At 42.2% G+C, this 18,324-nt stretch overlaps 1 protein-coding gene across 1 annotated transcript; it reads left to right on the plus strand.

The window, feature by feature from the left end:
• Window positions 1-10,020: 10,020 nt before the first annotated feature.
• On the plus strand, window positions 10,021-11,012 carry LOC131065828 (SH3 domain-containing protein C23A1.17-like). Its single transcript, XM_058000468.2, has 2 exons — window positions 10,021-10,045; window positions 10,258-11,012. Exons 1-2 carry the CDS (start codon window positions 10,021-10,023, stop codon window positions 11,010-11,012), a joined length of 780 nt encoding a protein of 259 aa, XP_057856451.2.
• The last annotated feature ends 7,312 nt before the right edge of the window (window positions 11,013-18,324 follow it).

Below are 18,324 nucleotides of genomic sequence, written 5' to 3' on the forward strand. Positions count from 1 at the left end.
CAATGATAGAGGAAAACCAGGTAATGTAGAAGGAAGAGGAAGCGGAGCCCACAGACCACCCTAGGGAGGACGAGCTGTAGACCCTTAAATGTGAAGTTAGCGAGCTAAGGAACTGCCTTGACAATTTTGGGGCGAATAAGGAAATCTAGAAGCTGAAGGAGGAAATCAGAGAGCTGAATCGCAGGTGGGATGCTATCTACAAGCATCTCCCCACTATCAACAAATCTTGCATTCGTGTAATGCACAGCTCGGGCTGACGCTCTGCCTCTTCTGCGACAGGACTACTAAAGATGAAGCAAACAAGCAGACATGCAAGGAACTTTTACAGGTTCCTTTCTGAGGATTGGAGCAAGGTCATAGATATGACTGGGCTTACTAAATCGGCCCCTTAAGTCGTTGTCTGTTAGTCTTTGATTAGTTGTTGGTTTTGGTTCTTTGGACTTGCAGGGTTTGCTCCTGATGTTTCTTATTCCTGCTGAACTTTTGCTGCAAATTTTGTTTTTGTGATGTTTGGTTGCTTTTAATGTGCTGTTGATAGTCTTTGACTGTTAAGGGTCAGCGCCCTGGTTAAGGCTGCTTTACTAATAAAAAATAGTTCACAAATACAATATAAATATCATTGAATCTGCTACTGAATATTTTATGACTACTACGGTCATTTATTAAAGAGCTAAAAATGATATACAAAAGTTACACCATAATCGCCTAGCTACTTTCAACCCTTATTCTGTTACTATTTCATGCCGAAATCTTCAATAAATTTCATCTAAAACCCTAGAAACCAAACTGAAATTAATCTACTATAGTAGCATGACATTGTAGCTATATGTACTATTGTAGCAGCACTGTTCATGTCACTGTAGCAAGCCTTCAACATTCAAGAAATCTTCAAAACTTCTCAAATTTCAAAAGAACTTACCCATCAAATCCTCCAAAGAGATTTCAACTTGAAACCTCCAACAATTTGATAATGAAGCACAATGGTGAATTTTGGATGAATCCACACCAAAGATGGATTTGGGTTTCCATCCAAACCAGTGAGAAACTCCAAGGATTTCATCCTTGGATTTCCTGTAAATGAAAGTCAAAGTTCTCAAGCTCATCAAAGAGAAAATAAATAAGCCAAGTATATGTCAAATGAGCTCCCATGCGCCTTTTAATAATGCTTTCATCCCAATGCCCTAATTAGGGTTTGCACATTTTAAATTAATAATAAATTCACCTTATGATTCCCTTGGTGCCCAAAAGATAATCACTTCATTAATATTTTAAATCAATACCTTATAACGCCCACGATGCCATTATTAAAACTTTATATTATATTAAATAATGTTTGTTAAATATTAAATTTAATTTGAACATATAATGTTATTTAAAATAATAACTCTAAACATCATTAGTCACCAATTTATATCTTCAGTTTAAACAATCACCAGCTATACAAATTCCAAAATTGAAGATACTGCATGCTGAAGCTGAGGAGAGACCGAACTATGACTAGCTGCCATAAATAGAGGTTACTATAAACAGTAACTGCTAAAAATTGTAAGTCAGCCTAGACTCCTAACTGACCAAATAATGTCGAAACTGACACTTACTAAAAATACTAAGTCTCAGATGAGTTGTCCAAAATCATTGCAGAAAGTGTCGTTGGACTCCAATATATCCTTTGAGCTCATTTGCAACATAAAAAATCCCCTCTGAACTAGCTGACATAGACCCTGAAAGATAGTGCCAACCACTTTGCAAGAGGACCTAAAAGTGGGGACATTACAGTCTGCCCTTCCCAAAGATTGCTTGCTCTCAAGCAATTTGCATCTGCATACCAAAGCAACTCCTATTTGCACCTATATGCTCATCTGAGTGCTAGGATCCCATACTAATCTCAGAGATACCGCTTTGCCAATCTGCTACGCTACTTTGATATAACTGTCATCAACCACACCATCACGACACAAAAGAATTCCTTCCATCATTCCAAGTCTGAGAATCATCATATATCCTAAAACTTGATAGGTATACCTAAATAGATCAATCAAAGGGAGTATCTTCATGCTGTTGAAGTCTCCTTGTATTGTAACCTCCCATTGGTGCACTCCACCTGGATCCCACAGACACGTTGGCAATCCACCTTCCCCAATATTTGAAAACTCCTACTGCTCTACTTTGGCTACAAGTGGAATACCAAACTGCCACAATATTGCCTCTCTATCCTGTATCCCAATATAAAGACCATCTTGGGGAAACAAATTGGAAGGCCTGCAGAATGTGACTCCTTCCATAGAAGGAAGCATCTCATACCAACCATCCATCCCACACTTGTGTGTCATTTAAAACATGGTGGAGTCATCTATAAATGGGCTGAAAGAAAAACAATATGCATACCGCACAATGTAATTATGGTGGAATGCATCAACAAGCTCCAATGGAAGTCCTAAACCAACACTAGGATTCCATATCTCACCATTCACACAACATGAATCAAGAGTCTCACAATGTAGATCATGGAGAGTTAATTTCACACCTCCATGCAAAATCTTCTTATCAATCCCAATTGAGTTGCACTCATCATGCTCTAACCAAGTGTTATCTTCATGTTCAATTTCTATGATAGTAGAGCTACTGCTGTCATTCTGTAATTCTTCAACATTCCTAGTCTCATTGATTCCGTCAATGATTTGTTTAATCTTTATAGTCCTTGTAGTAGCTCCTTGTTCCTCTTTCTTTGGCAATGCTCTATAAAACTTCCTTGCAAATGTAATGGCATTTTCTCTATCTGAAAGCAAATGCAAGTAATTTGATTTTATTTTTTTGAGTGTGTGTTTGATTGCTTGCAAATTTGATGTGTAGACTTCAACCCTAGGACTCTTTTGTTCCTCTTCAAAGTGAACTATCCATATTAGGTATTCAATGGATTTATCTGTGCTATCAAAATGAGCTAAGGTTTGTACAACCTTTTCACTTGGTGAAAACTCATCCTTATGTGCCGATCCAAGAGGTGTAACATGCTGAAATTTATATGCATCACCTTTCAAAACCTGAACCTTATGGCTGCAATCAGCACTTTCCTGTGAAATTTTCTCATCCAATTTCAAGGGTTCATACTCTTGAATAACCTTGCCATTAGTATCACCATGTTGAATCATTTGAGCATGGGGATTTCTAGAGTTTTCATGTGATATCTCACCCTCATAGAGCTCACTAACTTATTCATTCATTTGTTTAATCTCCATAATTTGTGAGTGAGGTTGCTGTTTTTCGGGTGGGATTGCCATAGAAGATTGATTTTTTGATTAGGCCGATGTACAATGTGCCAAACTTAGTTCTAAACAAAGCTTCTCAATGTGATTTTCTGCTTCGTGAAGGGCTACTTGAGTAGCCTCCAAGGAATCCTTAGTATTCATAAGCTCGAAGGTAAGATTGTCAACTTCCTCTTCCTTCCTTCTCAATGCATTTGAATAAATTACATCAAGATCAAGGAGATGAACTCAATCTGAAAGTAGATATAAATAATCTGATTTCGTTGTTCCCATAGCTGTTTTGATTGCTTGTATGCCTGTAAATCAGCATGAGAAGATTCCTCTTCACAACCCTTTTGCCCTTCCTCAAGTTGAACCTTCCAAAGGTGGTTTTCAATCAACTTGTGAGAGCTATTGAAATGTTATAATGCTGCAACAATCTTCACTAACCTTCAGTTGATTCTCCCAATTAGGCTTATGAACAACATTGGATTCAATTGATGCAGCAGCTGATTTGACCTTGAAGAACTTGGCTCTCCCAAAAGTCTTCTTCTAAGATATCCTCTTTGCATTCTTGCTGATTTGGAACTAAGGCAGATTTAGTTCCAAACACAAAATTATCATCATCATCCCTCTTAACTGTCACATTGGATGATGCCATGCTTTCTTCGTGTAGATGAAATGGGATGGTGTTAGAATCACACATGGAACCTTCAAAGAAGTTTTCTTAACATGGTTTTTCAATCATAATCTCCAAATTACCCACAAGAAGACTCCTGCAATCTTTTCTTGTAACAACAAGTGATTCTTTCTCCCTAGATCCCATGGCATCATTGTTTAGTCCTTAATGTATGATTGGTGAATTAATAGATAACACAGTGTTTTCCACACGTACCAAATATTCATGTAACAGAACAGTCATACATCACAGCATAAATAACAATGATACCAGTTAGACCAGAAGAGTTATATCTTTATTCAAATGTCCAGAATGTCCATACATAATTTCCCCTGCCGAGGTTCCATCCAAACAATATATAGACCCGACGGTTGGCCAAGTTACCAACCGTCACCAGCTCCCAACTACCCGACGGGAACCTCTCGGCGATGCAACATAACCATAAACACAACATAAACACAATTATGATTATTATTCTTACTAACATAAGTTATTTACCCCTAACATTAGCCCCCCCAAAAACGTAGTCGTCTTCCAGACGACTAAGACAATAAGAGCTGAAATATAAAACATAAACTAGGACTGAGTAGAGGGAGGAGGTGTCCCTGTAGTGGTCGGAGAAGAAAGTTGCTGTCCGGTGTGAAGTCTTAGGTTCTTTTCTGCCAGTAGCTGCCGTTCCCGTGCCTTCTTTACCATGTGGGCAGCTTCCAACAGTTTCTTATCTTTTTGCTCCATCTGTGAGGTACCTGTTGTGACGTTTTCACACATCGCCCCATTGCAAATGGAGACCCCCTTCTTTTTAGGCCCTTTCGGTCTTTTGGCTTTGTTTTTTGGGTCTTTTTCGCAGCAGTCTTGTCAATCTCTTTGCTTTGCAAGTGTTTGAGGGCCATATTGGTCAAGTCTGCCTTTCGTTTGAGCAAATTTGGCTAAGTCTAGGACTCGTTTTGTGAATTTTAGGGTTTTTGCCTTCTGTCCTAGATTTTAGGGGTTTCTGTTAGGGTTTTGAGAAAACTGAACATACAACTAGAATCAGGACCCTTCAAGGAACCTCCCAGTAAAATTTGAGCCCAAACGGAGCAACTTTCTATTTTTAGAAAGTCCCTATTTTTTAGGGATTTTTCCGGGTCCCAAAATGTTGTCATTTGGCCAAAAATCAAACTTACTATTTTTAGTAATTTCTATTTATAGTAAGTAATTCCTGCACCCTGTCTAGGGGTCTAACGTTGACATTTTGAAGGTTTCTATTTTTGGAAAGTCAGTACTGGCATGGTCAGCCAGATAAGGTGACAAGGATCAGACGTTCGCAGACATTTCTAATTCCGGAAAGTCAGACAACAGATAGAGAAAGCCAGAAATTGATCAAGTGTTGGAAGCCTATGCCTAAAATGGAAAGCTCAGAAATTCACAAAGGTTCAGGAAGTCATTCCAAAATTGCAAAGGGGTCAAATTGTCCTAGGTCTGGAAAATCGAACTACAAATTTCATGAATCCTCAGCCCAGGTGAAAATCCGCTCAGATGTGGACTTGGGCGCCAAAATGAAGGAGGCAAGGATAAGCGGACAAATTTCACGAATCCTTGGCCCATGAGAAAATTCGCCCAGATGTGGACTTGGGCACCGAAATGGAGGAGGCAAGGATAAGTGGACAAATTTCATGAATCCTTGGCCCATGAGAAAATCCGCCTAGATGTGGACTTGGGCGCCAAAATGGAGGAGGCAAGGATAAGCGGACAAATTTCATGAATCCTTGGCCCATGAGAAAATCCGCCCAGATGTGGACTTGGGCGCCATAATGGAGGAGGCAAGGACAAGTAGAAAAAATTCATGAATCCTTGGCCCATGAAAAAATCCACCTAGATGTGGACTTGGGCATCAAAATGGAGAAGGCAAGGATGGATGGACAAATGAAAAAAATCCTTGGCCAAGTATGATTTGCACCCAGACATGAGGGAAGGCGCCAAAGTGGCATGCCCAAGGAGAGAAGGACAATTCCATGAATCCTTCCTCCAGTGAAAATTCCGCCCAAGGGAGTGATTGGGCGCCAAAATGGGCATTCCATGGAAGGTGTAAAAAAGTGAAAATTCAAAGGCACAGTGAATTCAACGCCCAAGCTAAAAAGTTGAAATTTTGCCTAAGGCATGGAATCCAAGGGGTCAAGGAGGAATAGAAAATAAATTTCCCCTCGGGCAAATTTTTGAATTTGCTATTTTTAGACATCGAATCTCGTCGGAATGAGGAAATTGTTATAGATTCGGAATCGTGGCAGAATTCTCCATCCAATGAACCTGTCTCCTAAATTTTAGGAGGATCCCTAAAAAATAGGGAAGTTGAAAAGAAGACATTGACAATTCACAAAACAATGAATTCCTTCCTCAGGAGGAATTTCCGCCCCAGCCTTGTGGAGGGCGCTAGAATGAAGAGTGCATGGAGAAACAAGCAAATTGCAAGAGTCCTTGACCAAGGCATTTTAGCGCCCAAGTGAGAGAAGGAGCGCCAGATATAGGGATGCAAGGAATCCATGGAATTGAAAGAATTCCCCACCAAGTGTAAAATCCGCCTAGGAACACAGGAGTGCGCTAAAATGATCTTCTCATGGATAGTGCACAAAGAGATGAATTCCTTCATCAGGGAAGAATTGCACCCAAGAAGAAGAAGTTCCAGGAAAGGTGAAAAATTGACTAAGTGTTTGAAATTTCTTCCTCAGGACATAGTTCTTGGAAATCATGAAAATTGGCTAAGGTATGAAGAATTTCCTTCCTCAGGGTAAGGAACAAACTTTTTTCCAAAGGAGAATTCCTCCACAACAAGAAATCACATCCAAGGATGAATTGAAGATAAAATTTCTAAGGCAAGGAAGGAATCAGGGATGAACTAAACAAGAAATTTCCCCAAGGAAAAGTTTTTAAAAATCCTTTCCCGGGCATCAAATCACATCCAAATTTCAAAACTTTTTATAGATTTGGATTCGTAGGAGAATTTTCTCTCTCCTGGACCGTGGAACCCTGATTTGGAAATTTTCCTAAAAAATAGGAAATGTGCAGAATTGATGAAAAACCTTCTCTGAGCAAGGAAAGTTGAAGAGACTTCAAGAAATTCTTCCTGAATCGAATTTTCCCTCTCCAACAATTCCAGATGTGTAGGAGTGGATATACGACGGCGGGGTCCACTTGCATGGCGAGGATCTATTGAACACGTGGCAGTAGAGTGGCGCATTCATTACCAGAATATTTGACCAAATGGCGATCCGGTCATTGTATGTTGAATTTATGGCAGATTCCTTTTGCATGCAGCCGCTGCATGTGGAAATGATGGATCATTTATGACATAATGGGGTGATTTTTGCATGGATGAATATTCAACGCATGTTGGGGGAATTTGAAGGAGGTGGTGCATTTAATGCACAATGGATGCTATTGTAATATCCCACTAATTTTTTTTTTGTTTTTAGGCCAATAACAATTCATCCACAACAAATAACCCGTTAAGGTTAGAGGAATAAACCAAACAACTGAAAGGGAACCCTTCCACCTTTTGTTCACCGAGAGCCCAAACTGGGAGGTGAGAGCATACGGTGTTCCGGGAATCGTTAGCAACAATAATCAAACTGAAAATTACAATGCATGGGCGGCAAGCCAGCCCCTTCTGCTTATCCAGCAGGATAGAAACCAAACTCTTGGCGGTAAACCGACCAAGGGGAAATCATAAGGAATTGAAGTACAATCACTCTACCGCGTATTTCAGCGAGAGGACATTACATTAAACAATCACTTCATCGCATATTTCAGCGGGAGGACATTACATTAAACAATCACTCTACCGCATATTTTAGCGGGAGGACATTACATTAAACAATCACTCTACCGCATATTTCAGCAGGAGGACCATAGCATTGTACTTATCACTCGACCACTTATTCAGCGGGAGGACTGATTACAAAAAATTGAATTACAAAACTTAGAAGGCGGCAAACTAGCCTCTTCCACTTATGTAGTGGGATGATCAGTACTACTGAAACAACCTTACAATATAGAGATGAGATGAGAAGATTAATTGCAGATTTCTATAAGACTGTAATTTTCTGTTACACTGATCTGCAGGCTGAAAGTACAGTTTCAGCAGCCTATGGAAACATCAAAACACTCATAACTCATTCATTTTCTACTCGAATCACATGAAATCAATCCCAATCTCCCAATATAACTCTAACAATAACATCCCAACCAAATTACCACTCAAACAACCCAATATTCATTTGGCATGCATCCCAAGGCAATTGCAAAAACCAAAGCCATACCCTGGAAGTTCGATTTTGTCTATTAAAAACAATGCTCAATCAAAATAGCTAGAAACTCACACATTGTATCGCCATGGCATGGAAGGAAGAATGAGCCGGTACCCAGATGAATGGAGTCGCCTGGTTGAGAGGTATGAGCAAATTTCACTTTCAGCAGTCCCGCGACCAGCAACCAGAAACAATCAAATCCAACATCAATCACTCCATAATCTGCAACTCAATAACTAATCTGCAATGGGAACACAAGGGCACAGCTAGGTACTATATTGCAAGCACGAAACTGAGACTCAGCTAGGAAGCCAACTTCGAAGCTCAGATTTTCAATAGCCAAACTGGCAGCATAACGATGCAATTTTCAAAAATAGTCCAAATGGGAGCCCAAGCCTCTTATTTATAACTTAACTCTTCAAATTCAAATGCCATTCCTCCAAATTCCACGCCTTGCATTTGAATTTCATTTCACCCAAGTGTAGCGCCACTTTTCACAAGTCAAACCCCCACGCCAAAAAGGAAGGGACCCACGTTAATTACTTGGCGAATAATGGAGATGCACTAAAACATAATATTCCTCTAAAATATTTCGCCATTCCATAGTACACATGAGTTTCGCCCAACAATTAGGATAAAATAGGCATTAATCCCAATTTTAATAAATCAGTCGTCAATAATCAGATTAATTAAATATTAAACCTTAGGATAAGGAATTAATATTCAATTATTTCGCATGACTCCCGTACTGATTATCAACACTGTTAGGATGAAATTGAGTCAGGACGACCACAAAACTGCTGCAGAATCAAAACCCTGTCCATTGCCAAAAATAGAATTGTGCCACATAGCCACTTACTAAAAATAGTAAGTCAAGAATTAATGCTCAGAAAAGTATGATCATCGCGTCCAGAGGCAAAACATGGAGAGCTCAGGAGGACAGTGACACCAGAATGGTCATTCCCTGACTTACTAAAAATAGTAAGTCCTCGTTTCATCAATGCTAGACCCTCATTCCTCATTCGACCTAGCCTACGGGTCTCAGGAATAGGCTAATGGACCACTGAAAGAGCATCAATGAGAAGGGGACATTACAACTATTTTGGGTACTTTGAATTAATTGTATATGGGCATGATGGGTTATTAATTGGAGATTCCCACCTTGTTGCATCTTGAGTGGAAAATCTTTTAGGGAAAACCCTAATTGGGGTTTTGCATGTAGCCAGGGTTTGAAGCCTATATAAAGGGGTGACCCCCTTCATTTGTAAAAGAGGGAGCCTTGTATGAAATTGTTGCGATAAGTTTTGAGATAATAACAGTGAAACATTGTTCTCTGATGGTGTCCACTTAAGTTATTTTTTCAAGACTTGCATGGTTTCACCTTCCTCGCTTAGATTAGAAATAGTAAAGTGCTTTGATTTCTAGAGAATGTAATGGTGTCTGATGAATTTCCATGGTTCATACTTTTTGCATCTTGCTGATTGTAAGTTGTAGTGTAAAGTTAGTCTGAGCCCCCTAAATTTGTGCTGAGTTCGATTGTGGATAGTCGTTTGGATTGCGCCGTTTTTGGGTATTCAAATGTACTTTCTCGATTTGAAAATCCTCTACCATCCCCAGAAGATTGCACCGGTTCTTGCGGAAGTTGTAGTTGATCTTGGCGAAGCAGAGCTTGGTTTATTTGGAATTTGTCCACCAAAGCACTATTCATTGTTATCATGGTCCTTAGGAGTAGATTTAGATCCTTCTAAACCCTTTCCCTTTTACTTTCAGTTCATTTTAGTCCGTTCAAAGCAGCAACATCGCAAAATTGTCATATCCGATGATGGAGTCCCAGCCACAACAAATAAGTGAAAGAATGATGCAAACGTAACGCCCCTTGGATTACCAACAATCACATCAGCCAACTGAGTCACGTCCGTAGCATAAAGGAACCTTGGAGTCGATTGTTTGATCTTCCTGCGATCTTAGCACACAATCGTACTTTGATCAAGAGAGAGTGAAGTGACCGTTAGGCAACTTTATTCTGTGTTCGATGCTGTCATAAAAAACACGTCAACAGTACCGTACTGGCACCTCACATCCCCTACCTCATCTTTCTCCGCTGGTACCGTATTGGCACCTGGCATACCAGTACATGTTGGTATCGTACCAGTTCCTGCCGGTACTGTACTAGTTCATGCTGGTACTGTACCAGTTTTTGCTGGTACAGTACCAATACATGTTCCTGTTGGTTCCGTACCAGTTCATGTCGTACCAGTTCCTGTTGGCATCGAACCAATACATGTTGGCACCGTACCAGTTCTTGCTGGCACAATACCAGTTCATGTTGGCACTGTACCAATACCTGTCGTACCAGTACATGTTGGCACTGTACCAGTTCCTGTTGGCATCGTACCAGTTCATGCTGGTATCGTACTAGTGCTCGTCGTACCAGTACCTAAACCTGCCGTACTAGTACCAATTCCCTGTACGGTGACCTCGTTTTTCCCTAGTACGGCCTCCTCTGCCATTGCTTGGTCTGCCATACTGGTATCGTCTATGGCTTCCGACGCAAGCACAACTAGGCTGATCTGTGGTAGTGACACCTGCCGTTGTGCCAGTGGTTCTCCTTCATTGATTTTTCGGAACAACACTCCTACTGGTCGTACGTCCCCCACCAGACTGGCCATTGTAAGTGCTTCCTGTGGTACCAAGTGTGTCGAGGATAATTTTGGAGGTGTGAATTTCACTCTTGTGCTCTTCCATTGTGCTCGTAGCCCTCCATGCCGATCTTCTGGTTTGAATGAAACTTGTACCATGCAGCCCTGGAACTGAATGATGGAAGCCCTTTCCTGGAGGTTGTATCCGGATACCATAGTTCGTAGCACCGACTCAAAGTCCTTAATGTTGAATGTCGACATCTAGATGGCATGGTCGACCTGAGCTTTTCTGAGGAAGTCCTTTATCACATGGTTGGGGTAAGTTTCTTCCCACCAAGTACGACATTTGCTGCCAGTCACACTCTCAAAGGCTACATTCTTTGCCGTGATTCCCTCTTGATCCTTCTGCACTTTTGGCCTTCTTGCTGCCGCTGGCTGGATCTGTAGTTGTCATGGTTGCACTGCAACTGCTTTGTCCTGTTCTCTTGTCTTCGTCTCGTCCTTGACCGTTATTATAATGGTCTGTAAGTGTGACCCGCCAATTGGTATGGACCATTGGACCAACTGCTGCCTCTACACCGTACGGATTAACTCGTGCACTTTCGTTCCCTGTGTCAACTCTTCACTCAGCTCCACACGGATGGCACGAATCTCTGCACATATACCCTTAAAATTTTTATACAACTGCTCCCTGCGTGTACGGACATCGCGAAGGAGGGGATTGTACGGATCATGCACGTACAGTATGTCTGTTTTCTGACCGTATAGTCTTTCTCCCTTGTCCGCTGGTAACCGTACAAGATCGTATGACTTAGTTTCCTGTGGGTGGAATGTTCCGCTGTACGGTATTCCTCTCTTTTGCTTACGGATTCCTCCCCTCGCAGGTCGCACACCGTATGGGCTATGCCAGCCTCCCTTCTTTGCCGATTGTATGCCATACGGGAAACTCAGACACTCCCTCGATTGTCGTACATCGTACGGGTGATCAACATACCCTGTGTCTGCAGGCCGTACGCCGTAGTGCCTTTTCCCTATCTCCCCTAGCCGTACACTGTATGGGCTATCATCGCCGTACAGACTCCTCACTCTTCCTTCCTCAGGCTGTACGTCATACAGTCTACCAAGGCCGTACGAATTTTCTGGCTTCAACTTGCGAATTCCTTCTACCTCCGTCGTTCGTACGGTTTGTGCTTGTACTGGCGTGATGTGTACGGACCTATTCGACCCTACTTGGCACCTGCTTTTTTTTCTGCAATTTTTTCTTCGATAGGCTCTTTCTTTGTCTCGATTCTGCCTATGTGCTGTGTACAAACAAGCTCTGTGGGGCTTTAAATAATTGTTTGGTCTTTTCAGGGTTGGGCTTAAATATTTCATTATTTTTTTATAAAACAATTGCCTCTTTATTAATTGTATTTTTTCCTCACTTATTTCCCTTACTTTTGCCTTGCACTTTAATTCATAAATACTCGCCAACCCTCGCCTTTTTATCTCCTCCATATGCTCTTTTCTTCTTATTTTTAATATCTCGTCTCTTATCAATTTTTTTAACTCTATTTGACAACACTTTTTAAATGTTTCCACTTTGAATATGATCCCAGCCTCCAACATTTTGTTCATTTCCTCGTTCACCTTGGCCGCGTCGTTCTTGTTCATCCTGTACGGTCTCCTCCGTACGGGTTGGTCTCTTGGTACGAGGGATATGCGATGTACGCACAATTCCGGTGGTACCCCCTTCAAGTCCTTGTAGGTCTAGGCAAAGACGTCCTTGTATTCCAGAAATATCCTGGAAGTCGCTGCCTTCAGTACGGGGTTCCATTCATCCCCTACAAGTATCATCTGCGGTTCTTCCTCATTGCCGAGATTAACCTTCTTCACATCTCTTTCCTCATACTTGATGGGTTTATCTCATTCAAACTGGTGGGCTGGCGTGTCGTCCATCTCCGCCATTCCCTCCTGGTACCTATTGTACTCTGGGGGAAATGACTGTTCTTCCATACCGCCACTTGATTCCCCTATCTCACATATTTGCAGCATGTGACACTCCGAGTGGAAGACCTCATAGTCCTCCATTTGCCAATGAAAGTCCGGCCAATGAACTAGTTCCATCTTTGGAACATCCGTCCAGTTCCAACACTCCTTCCTTGTTGGGTTCTTTCCCTCCTCTATCTCCTTTAGAACCCCACTCCCATCTATTTGAATCTTCTGAGTCGGAGTGGGATGACGCGAGCTTTCATGACGGACTGGTTCCTTAGATCGATTACATACTTATGACTGTCACTCTCAATTGAGAGCGTATTCTTCTTCCAGTTATGATTGGCTCTGGCCATGATTAGCCATCCCCTTCCAAGGAGGGTGTCGTACGCTTTACTTTCCAGTGGGATGACTACGAAATCCAGGAGGAATTGTTGTGTCCCGATTACCACCTTTTGTGCCATGAGAGTACTGAGAGGTTTGATACCGTGTTGGTCTGCACCGACGAGATGGAATGTTAGTGGCTAGAGGGTAGGCTTTCCAAGGCTTCTCCACGCTTCCTCCGGTAGTACGTTGACTCCGGACCCGCCATCCACAATGGTGTTTGTGAGCTTTTGCCCCATCATGTCCATCTCCACCACGATAGGTTTCCGTCCAATGCTTATTGTGAGTAGCCTAGGGTCCATGGCGTCCGTACCAGGTTCCTTCATCGGAGCCGTACTATGTGGTTTTGTCATCGCTCGACGTTCCTAGCCAACGGTGGTGTCATCGGTTGCATTCGTCAGGGCCATCCTCAACTGTGGCATGGTCTTTAGGAGGTTGGATACCCGTACGAGTATTGTGGTCTGTAACATCTGCTTAATGATAGTTTTCTCCGGTCCTGACCAGAGTGGTGTACTGGCAGCCAGGTGCGAGGCCTTCCGCTCTTCCGCCATCGCACGCTCAATATCCGCCCTGGCTTCCTGGAGTCTTTCCTTCTCCGTGCAAGGGTCAGGGTACATGGCTTTTTTGTTTTGCAATCTTGTGATTGCCAATACGCCTTCCCTCGGTCCTTCCACCTCCAGCATATTCACCCCTTTTTGCCTTGGATAGTCTATGTCCTCATGATTCCCTGGACCGCACCATTTGCACAACAAACTTCCTGGGTCTCTCCCGTTTTGACATTCCCGTGCAAAGTGGCCCCATTCGTTGCACTTTCTGCATTGAATCATGGGTCGTCCCTTCGTGTCGTATTGAATTCTACTCCTTGGCGTGTTATTATTGGACCTGTTGTTACCCCGCCGATTGTTTCTATACCCTCCAGGAGAGGCGTCAGAGTTTGCTGCCGGCTTTAGAGGTGTCGTTGGCGGTGTGACTTGGTTGGGTTGGGCGTAGAGCACTTGTGTGCTCCGTGTTTTCAAGTTGTACGGGCATTCCTTAATAGAATGTCCCATTACTTGGTAGATGTCACAGAAGGCCTTGCGGGGACAACTCCCCTTAGTGTGTCCTTCCGTCTTGCAGTCGGTGCACCATAGCTCCTTTCCTTCCCTACCACCTTCTTTGTCAGCCTTTAGTTCTTTCATCATTCTCATCATATCCCTTCGGAGTGCTTGCACGGTTTTGGACTCCCCATCACTGTCTTCATCCGTACTATCACCATCGCTCACCCGACGCTTCCCGAGATGTCTTATTTTCGCTCTCAATATCCATCGCATGGTTGTACGCCTCATCATACGAGGGCAGGGGGACCACCTTCATTTTCCGTTTGAGGGATGGTACCAATCCTTCAACGAACCATCTCTTGTTGAGACCATCAGCCCGCTGGTTCTCCATTTTATTGAGCAGTTCCCTCAACCTTCTACTATATGCCTGCACGCTTTCACTTTTTCCCTGCTTGGTATTGTATATCTCCGCCACAATTTCATTGTCGTCCCGTAGGAGTTTGAACTCCTCTTTGAAAGCCTTCTTTAGATTGTTCCAGGATGTTTTATACTGGGCATCCAGGTCTGTATACCAGTCAATGGCTATTCCTCGCAGAGTGGCTGGAAATGCCTTCAACCAGTAATCCCGGTCATCTTGGCCATTTGCCTCCCAAATGGTCACGCATGTCTTACAATGCCGTACGGGATCCTCCGACCCGTCGCCCATGAATTTTGGAAGCTTTTGTTTCTCCGGGGTGCGTGCCATTATTCTTGCCTGGAGGGTTTTATGTAGCGCTTGGAAGTGATTATATGCCGGAAAGGTACTATGTATCCGGGAGGTACCATACGCTCTTGGTCTGGTTGGGCCCCTGTCCGCAGGGCTTTGGTCACCCTCGCTCCTACAGTCCCTCCTTCCCGGGGTTTCTGGATATGACCCTCCTATTTTGATGCCCTTTGACAAGGACAAATTCTTGATGCCAGATAATGTTGCTTCAAAAATAGTGGCAATCTCTTCGTGTAGGTCCCGTACTGCCTCCTCTCCTTGTTCAGAATATTTCGACGGGTTGCTCTGCGACTCGGCTCCAGAGTCCTCTTCACTTGACGTCGAGTGTGGGGCTTGGTCGGCGAGATCTTCCTCCGCTACGTTTGGAAGTGGCAGGTTCCTGGCGACCTCGACCAACTCCTTCCACGTACACGGCCTTTGCCTCTCCCGACCACGACTCGGACTCACACTCTGACTTCTGCTGTGTTTCTCCGGACTCTTCGAGTCAGCAACCTCCCTTAGCCGCCGTCTCCTTTCGGCCTGTTCTTTTATGCGGAGAGATCTTTGTACAGTTCCCTTGTTTACTCCTTCGGTGGTAGTGGTACGTTTGTCTTTGTTTGGCCGTAGGGGCATCAAGTGCCAGAGCTACGACGCCGACTAGCCTCCCTCTCCTCTTCCTCCCTACGGCTCCGCTCCTCGTACCGTCGGAGTACTTGTTGCCGCCGAAGTTCCTTTGCCGTCTCCTCCCTTTGTTCTTGGAGTGCAATTAGATTTCTGGCGAGTAATCTTGGAATACTTCCGAGCAGGTCAAAGACAGGGGTGCTGACGGTGAGTTCACCATGTACTGTGCCTTCCAAGATGGCTCTCTCCTGAGCCTCTCTCTGCACGTACTGCGTGACCGACACATCCCACAACTCCACCAAGTCTGCCGTCAATTGATCCTCTCATTCCTCTTCCGCGGTACTCTCTTCGTGCGTGTCGCTGTCCACGACAATTAATTGCTGGTTAAATGGCCGGCCCATTAATTGCTTCCACCTGCCGCCATAGTTATCTCCAAGTTTGTTCAGGCAACGACGCCAAAATGTTTAGTCCTTAAATGTATGATTGGTGAATTAACAGATAACACAGTGTTTTCCACACGTACCAAATATTTATGTAACATAACAGTCATACATCACAGCATAAATAACAATGATACCAGTTAGACCAGAAGAGTTATATCTTTATTCAAGTGTCCAGAATGTCCATACATAATTTCCCCTGCGGAGGTTCCATCCAAACAATATATAGACCCAACGGTTGGCCAAGTTGCCAACCGTCACCAACTCCCAACTACCCAACGGGAACCTCTCGGCGATGCAACATAACCATAAACACAACATAAACACAATTATGATTATTATTCTTACTAACATAAGTTATTTACCCCTAACAATCATTTTGTTGAAGCCTAACTGTGTTAGACCAATCTTTTTCATTACTGGTCCATACTTTCTTTGTTGACTTATCTTCAAATTTTGCAAACTTATGGACAACAATGTTCTCATCATTGTTGGTAGAAATACACCGGGATTTAACTTCAACACCACAATTGGCTTCTTTAATCAAATGATCAGTTTATGCAATCTTTTCTTATAACAAGAAGTGATTCTTTCTCCCTAGATCCCATGGCACCATTTTGTTGAAGCCTAATTGTGTTAGACCAATCTTCTTCATTACTGGTCCATGCTTCCTTTGTTGACTTATCTTCAAATTTTGCAAACTTATGGACAACAATGTTCTCATCATTGTTGGTAGAAATACACCGGGATTTAACTTCAACACGACAATTGGTTTCCTTAATCAAATTATCAGTTTGAAGCAAACTTATATTGGATTCCTTACATATAGAAATAGGTGTTTAGCTGGTTAGAGCAAAGCAGCTCTTCCTTCAACTGTTTCTTTTCAGAAAAATCATAAACATCAAAAACAAATTCTTTTACCTGTGTTTCTTTGAGGACCTCCTGAAATGATGGAAAGAAAGTGGTGGAAGCAAGAAAAAAAGTCTTCATGCTTCCCTCTTTTAACTTTACCAGTGCACAAATGATTAGGCTTCCAAGGCCACTTGCAAGAAAAACAGAGTTTTTGTTTCCTTAACTCATTCTTGCTGCCTTTCTGAATTTTTTTCTTTGGAAGTCCCTTTTTAATTTGTCTTTGGTTCTAACATTTTATTTTCTGTCTCTGCCTCATGTTTGGATTTTATCACTATCTTACAGTACCCCTTGATGTCTGGGCCCTTCATAAGTTTAGAGAGTCCTATCAGCTCAGAAATTGCCTTACCAGAAGTATTCATCTTTCCAATGTCTGTTATGCCACTCACAAAACTCAACAGGATGGCAGGTTTTTAAGCTTTGATACCACTGTAGTATCTCATGCCAAATTGCAACCAATTTTGTCCTTCTACTCCACCGTGATTTTGTCAAATAGTTTACTTGCATATAGAGTTTAAGTTTCAGGTTGCAGGCACTTGGTGGTTTGTGCTTTCCAATTAAAGACACTTAAAAATAACATTCAAACTATGATACAAGTATGGCATATAACAGAAAATATATGTATTGACTGGAAATAAGATAACACAGTGACCAACTGTTGCAATTATCTGATAATTAATGAATACACATTTAGTTCTGACCTTAATTGATAACAGCAGATTGGTTATTGCTCAAAAAACCTGGTTTTTAGCCCAAGTATATTCTAAACTCCACACAAATATGTGCAGGCTGCTCACATCTAAAACTAAACATTGCTGCAATAAAAAAATGTCTTAATATTCATGTCCCACCATTCTACCTAGAGCTGCTCCAACACCACTCCAAAAGATGCCAAGTAAACTCAGGATGAATGACTTGCTGCTGGTAAACTGTGGTCATATCTTTGAATGGTTGTTGAGTGCAAATAAAGTATGTCACAGTCTCTAGAATTTTCCACAATTCTGATCAAACCATAATGCATGACTGTTGCACACTTAATAGTTCACAAATACAATATAAATATCATTGAATCTGCTACTGAATACTTTATGACTAATGCAATCATTTAGTAAAGAGTTGGAAATGAAATACAATTAAAAGTTACACCATAACTGCCCAGCTACTTTCAACCTTACTATTTCATGCCCAAATATTCAATAAACCTCATCTAAAATTCTAGAAACCAAACTGAAATTAACCTACTACTGTAGCATGACACTGTAGCTGTACGCACTACTGTAGCAACACTATTGACGTCACTATAGCAAGCCTTCAACATTTAGGAATCTTTAAAACTTCACAAATTTCGCAAGCCTTCAACATTTAGGAATCTTTAAAACTTCA

The sequence above is a fragment of the Cryptomeria japonica genome, chromosome 1, assembly GCF_030272615.1.
Source record: "Cryptomeria japonica chromosome 1, Sugi_1.0, whole genome shotgun sequence".
NCBI lineage: Eukaryota > Viridiplantae > Streptophyta > Pinopsida > Cupressales > Cupressaceae > Cryptomeria > Cryptomeria japonica.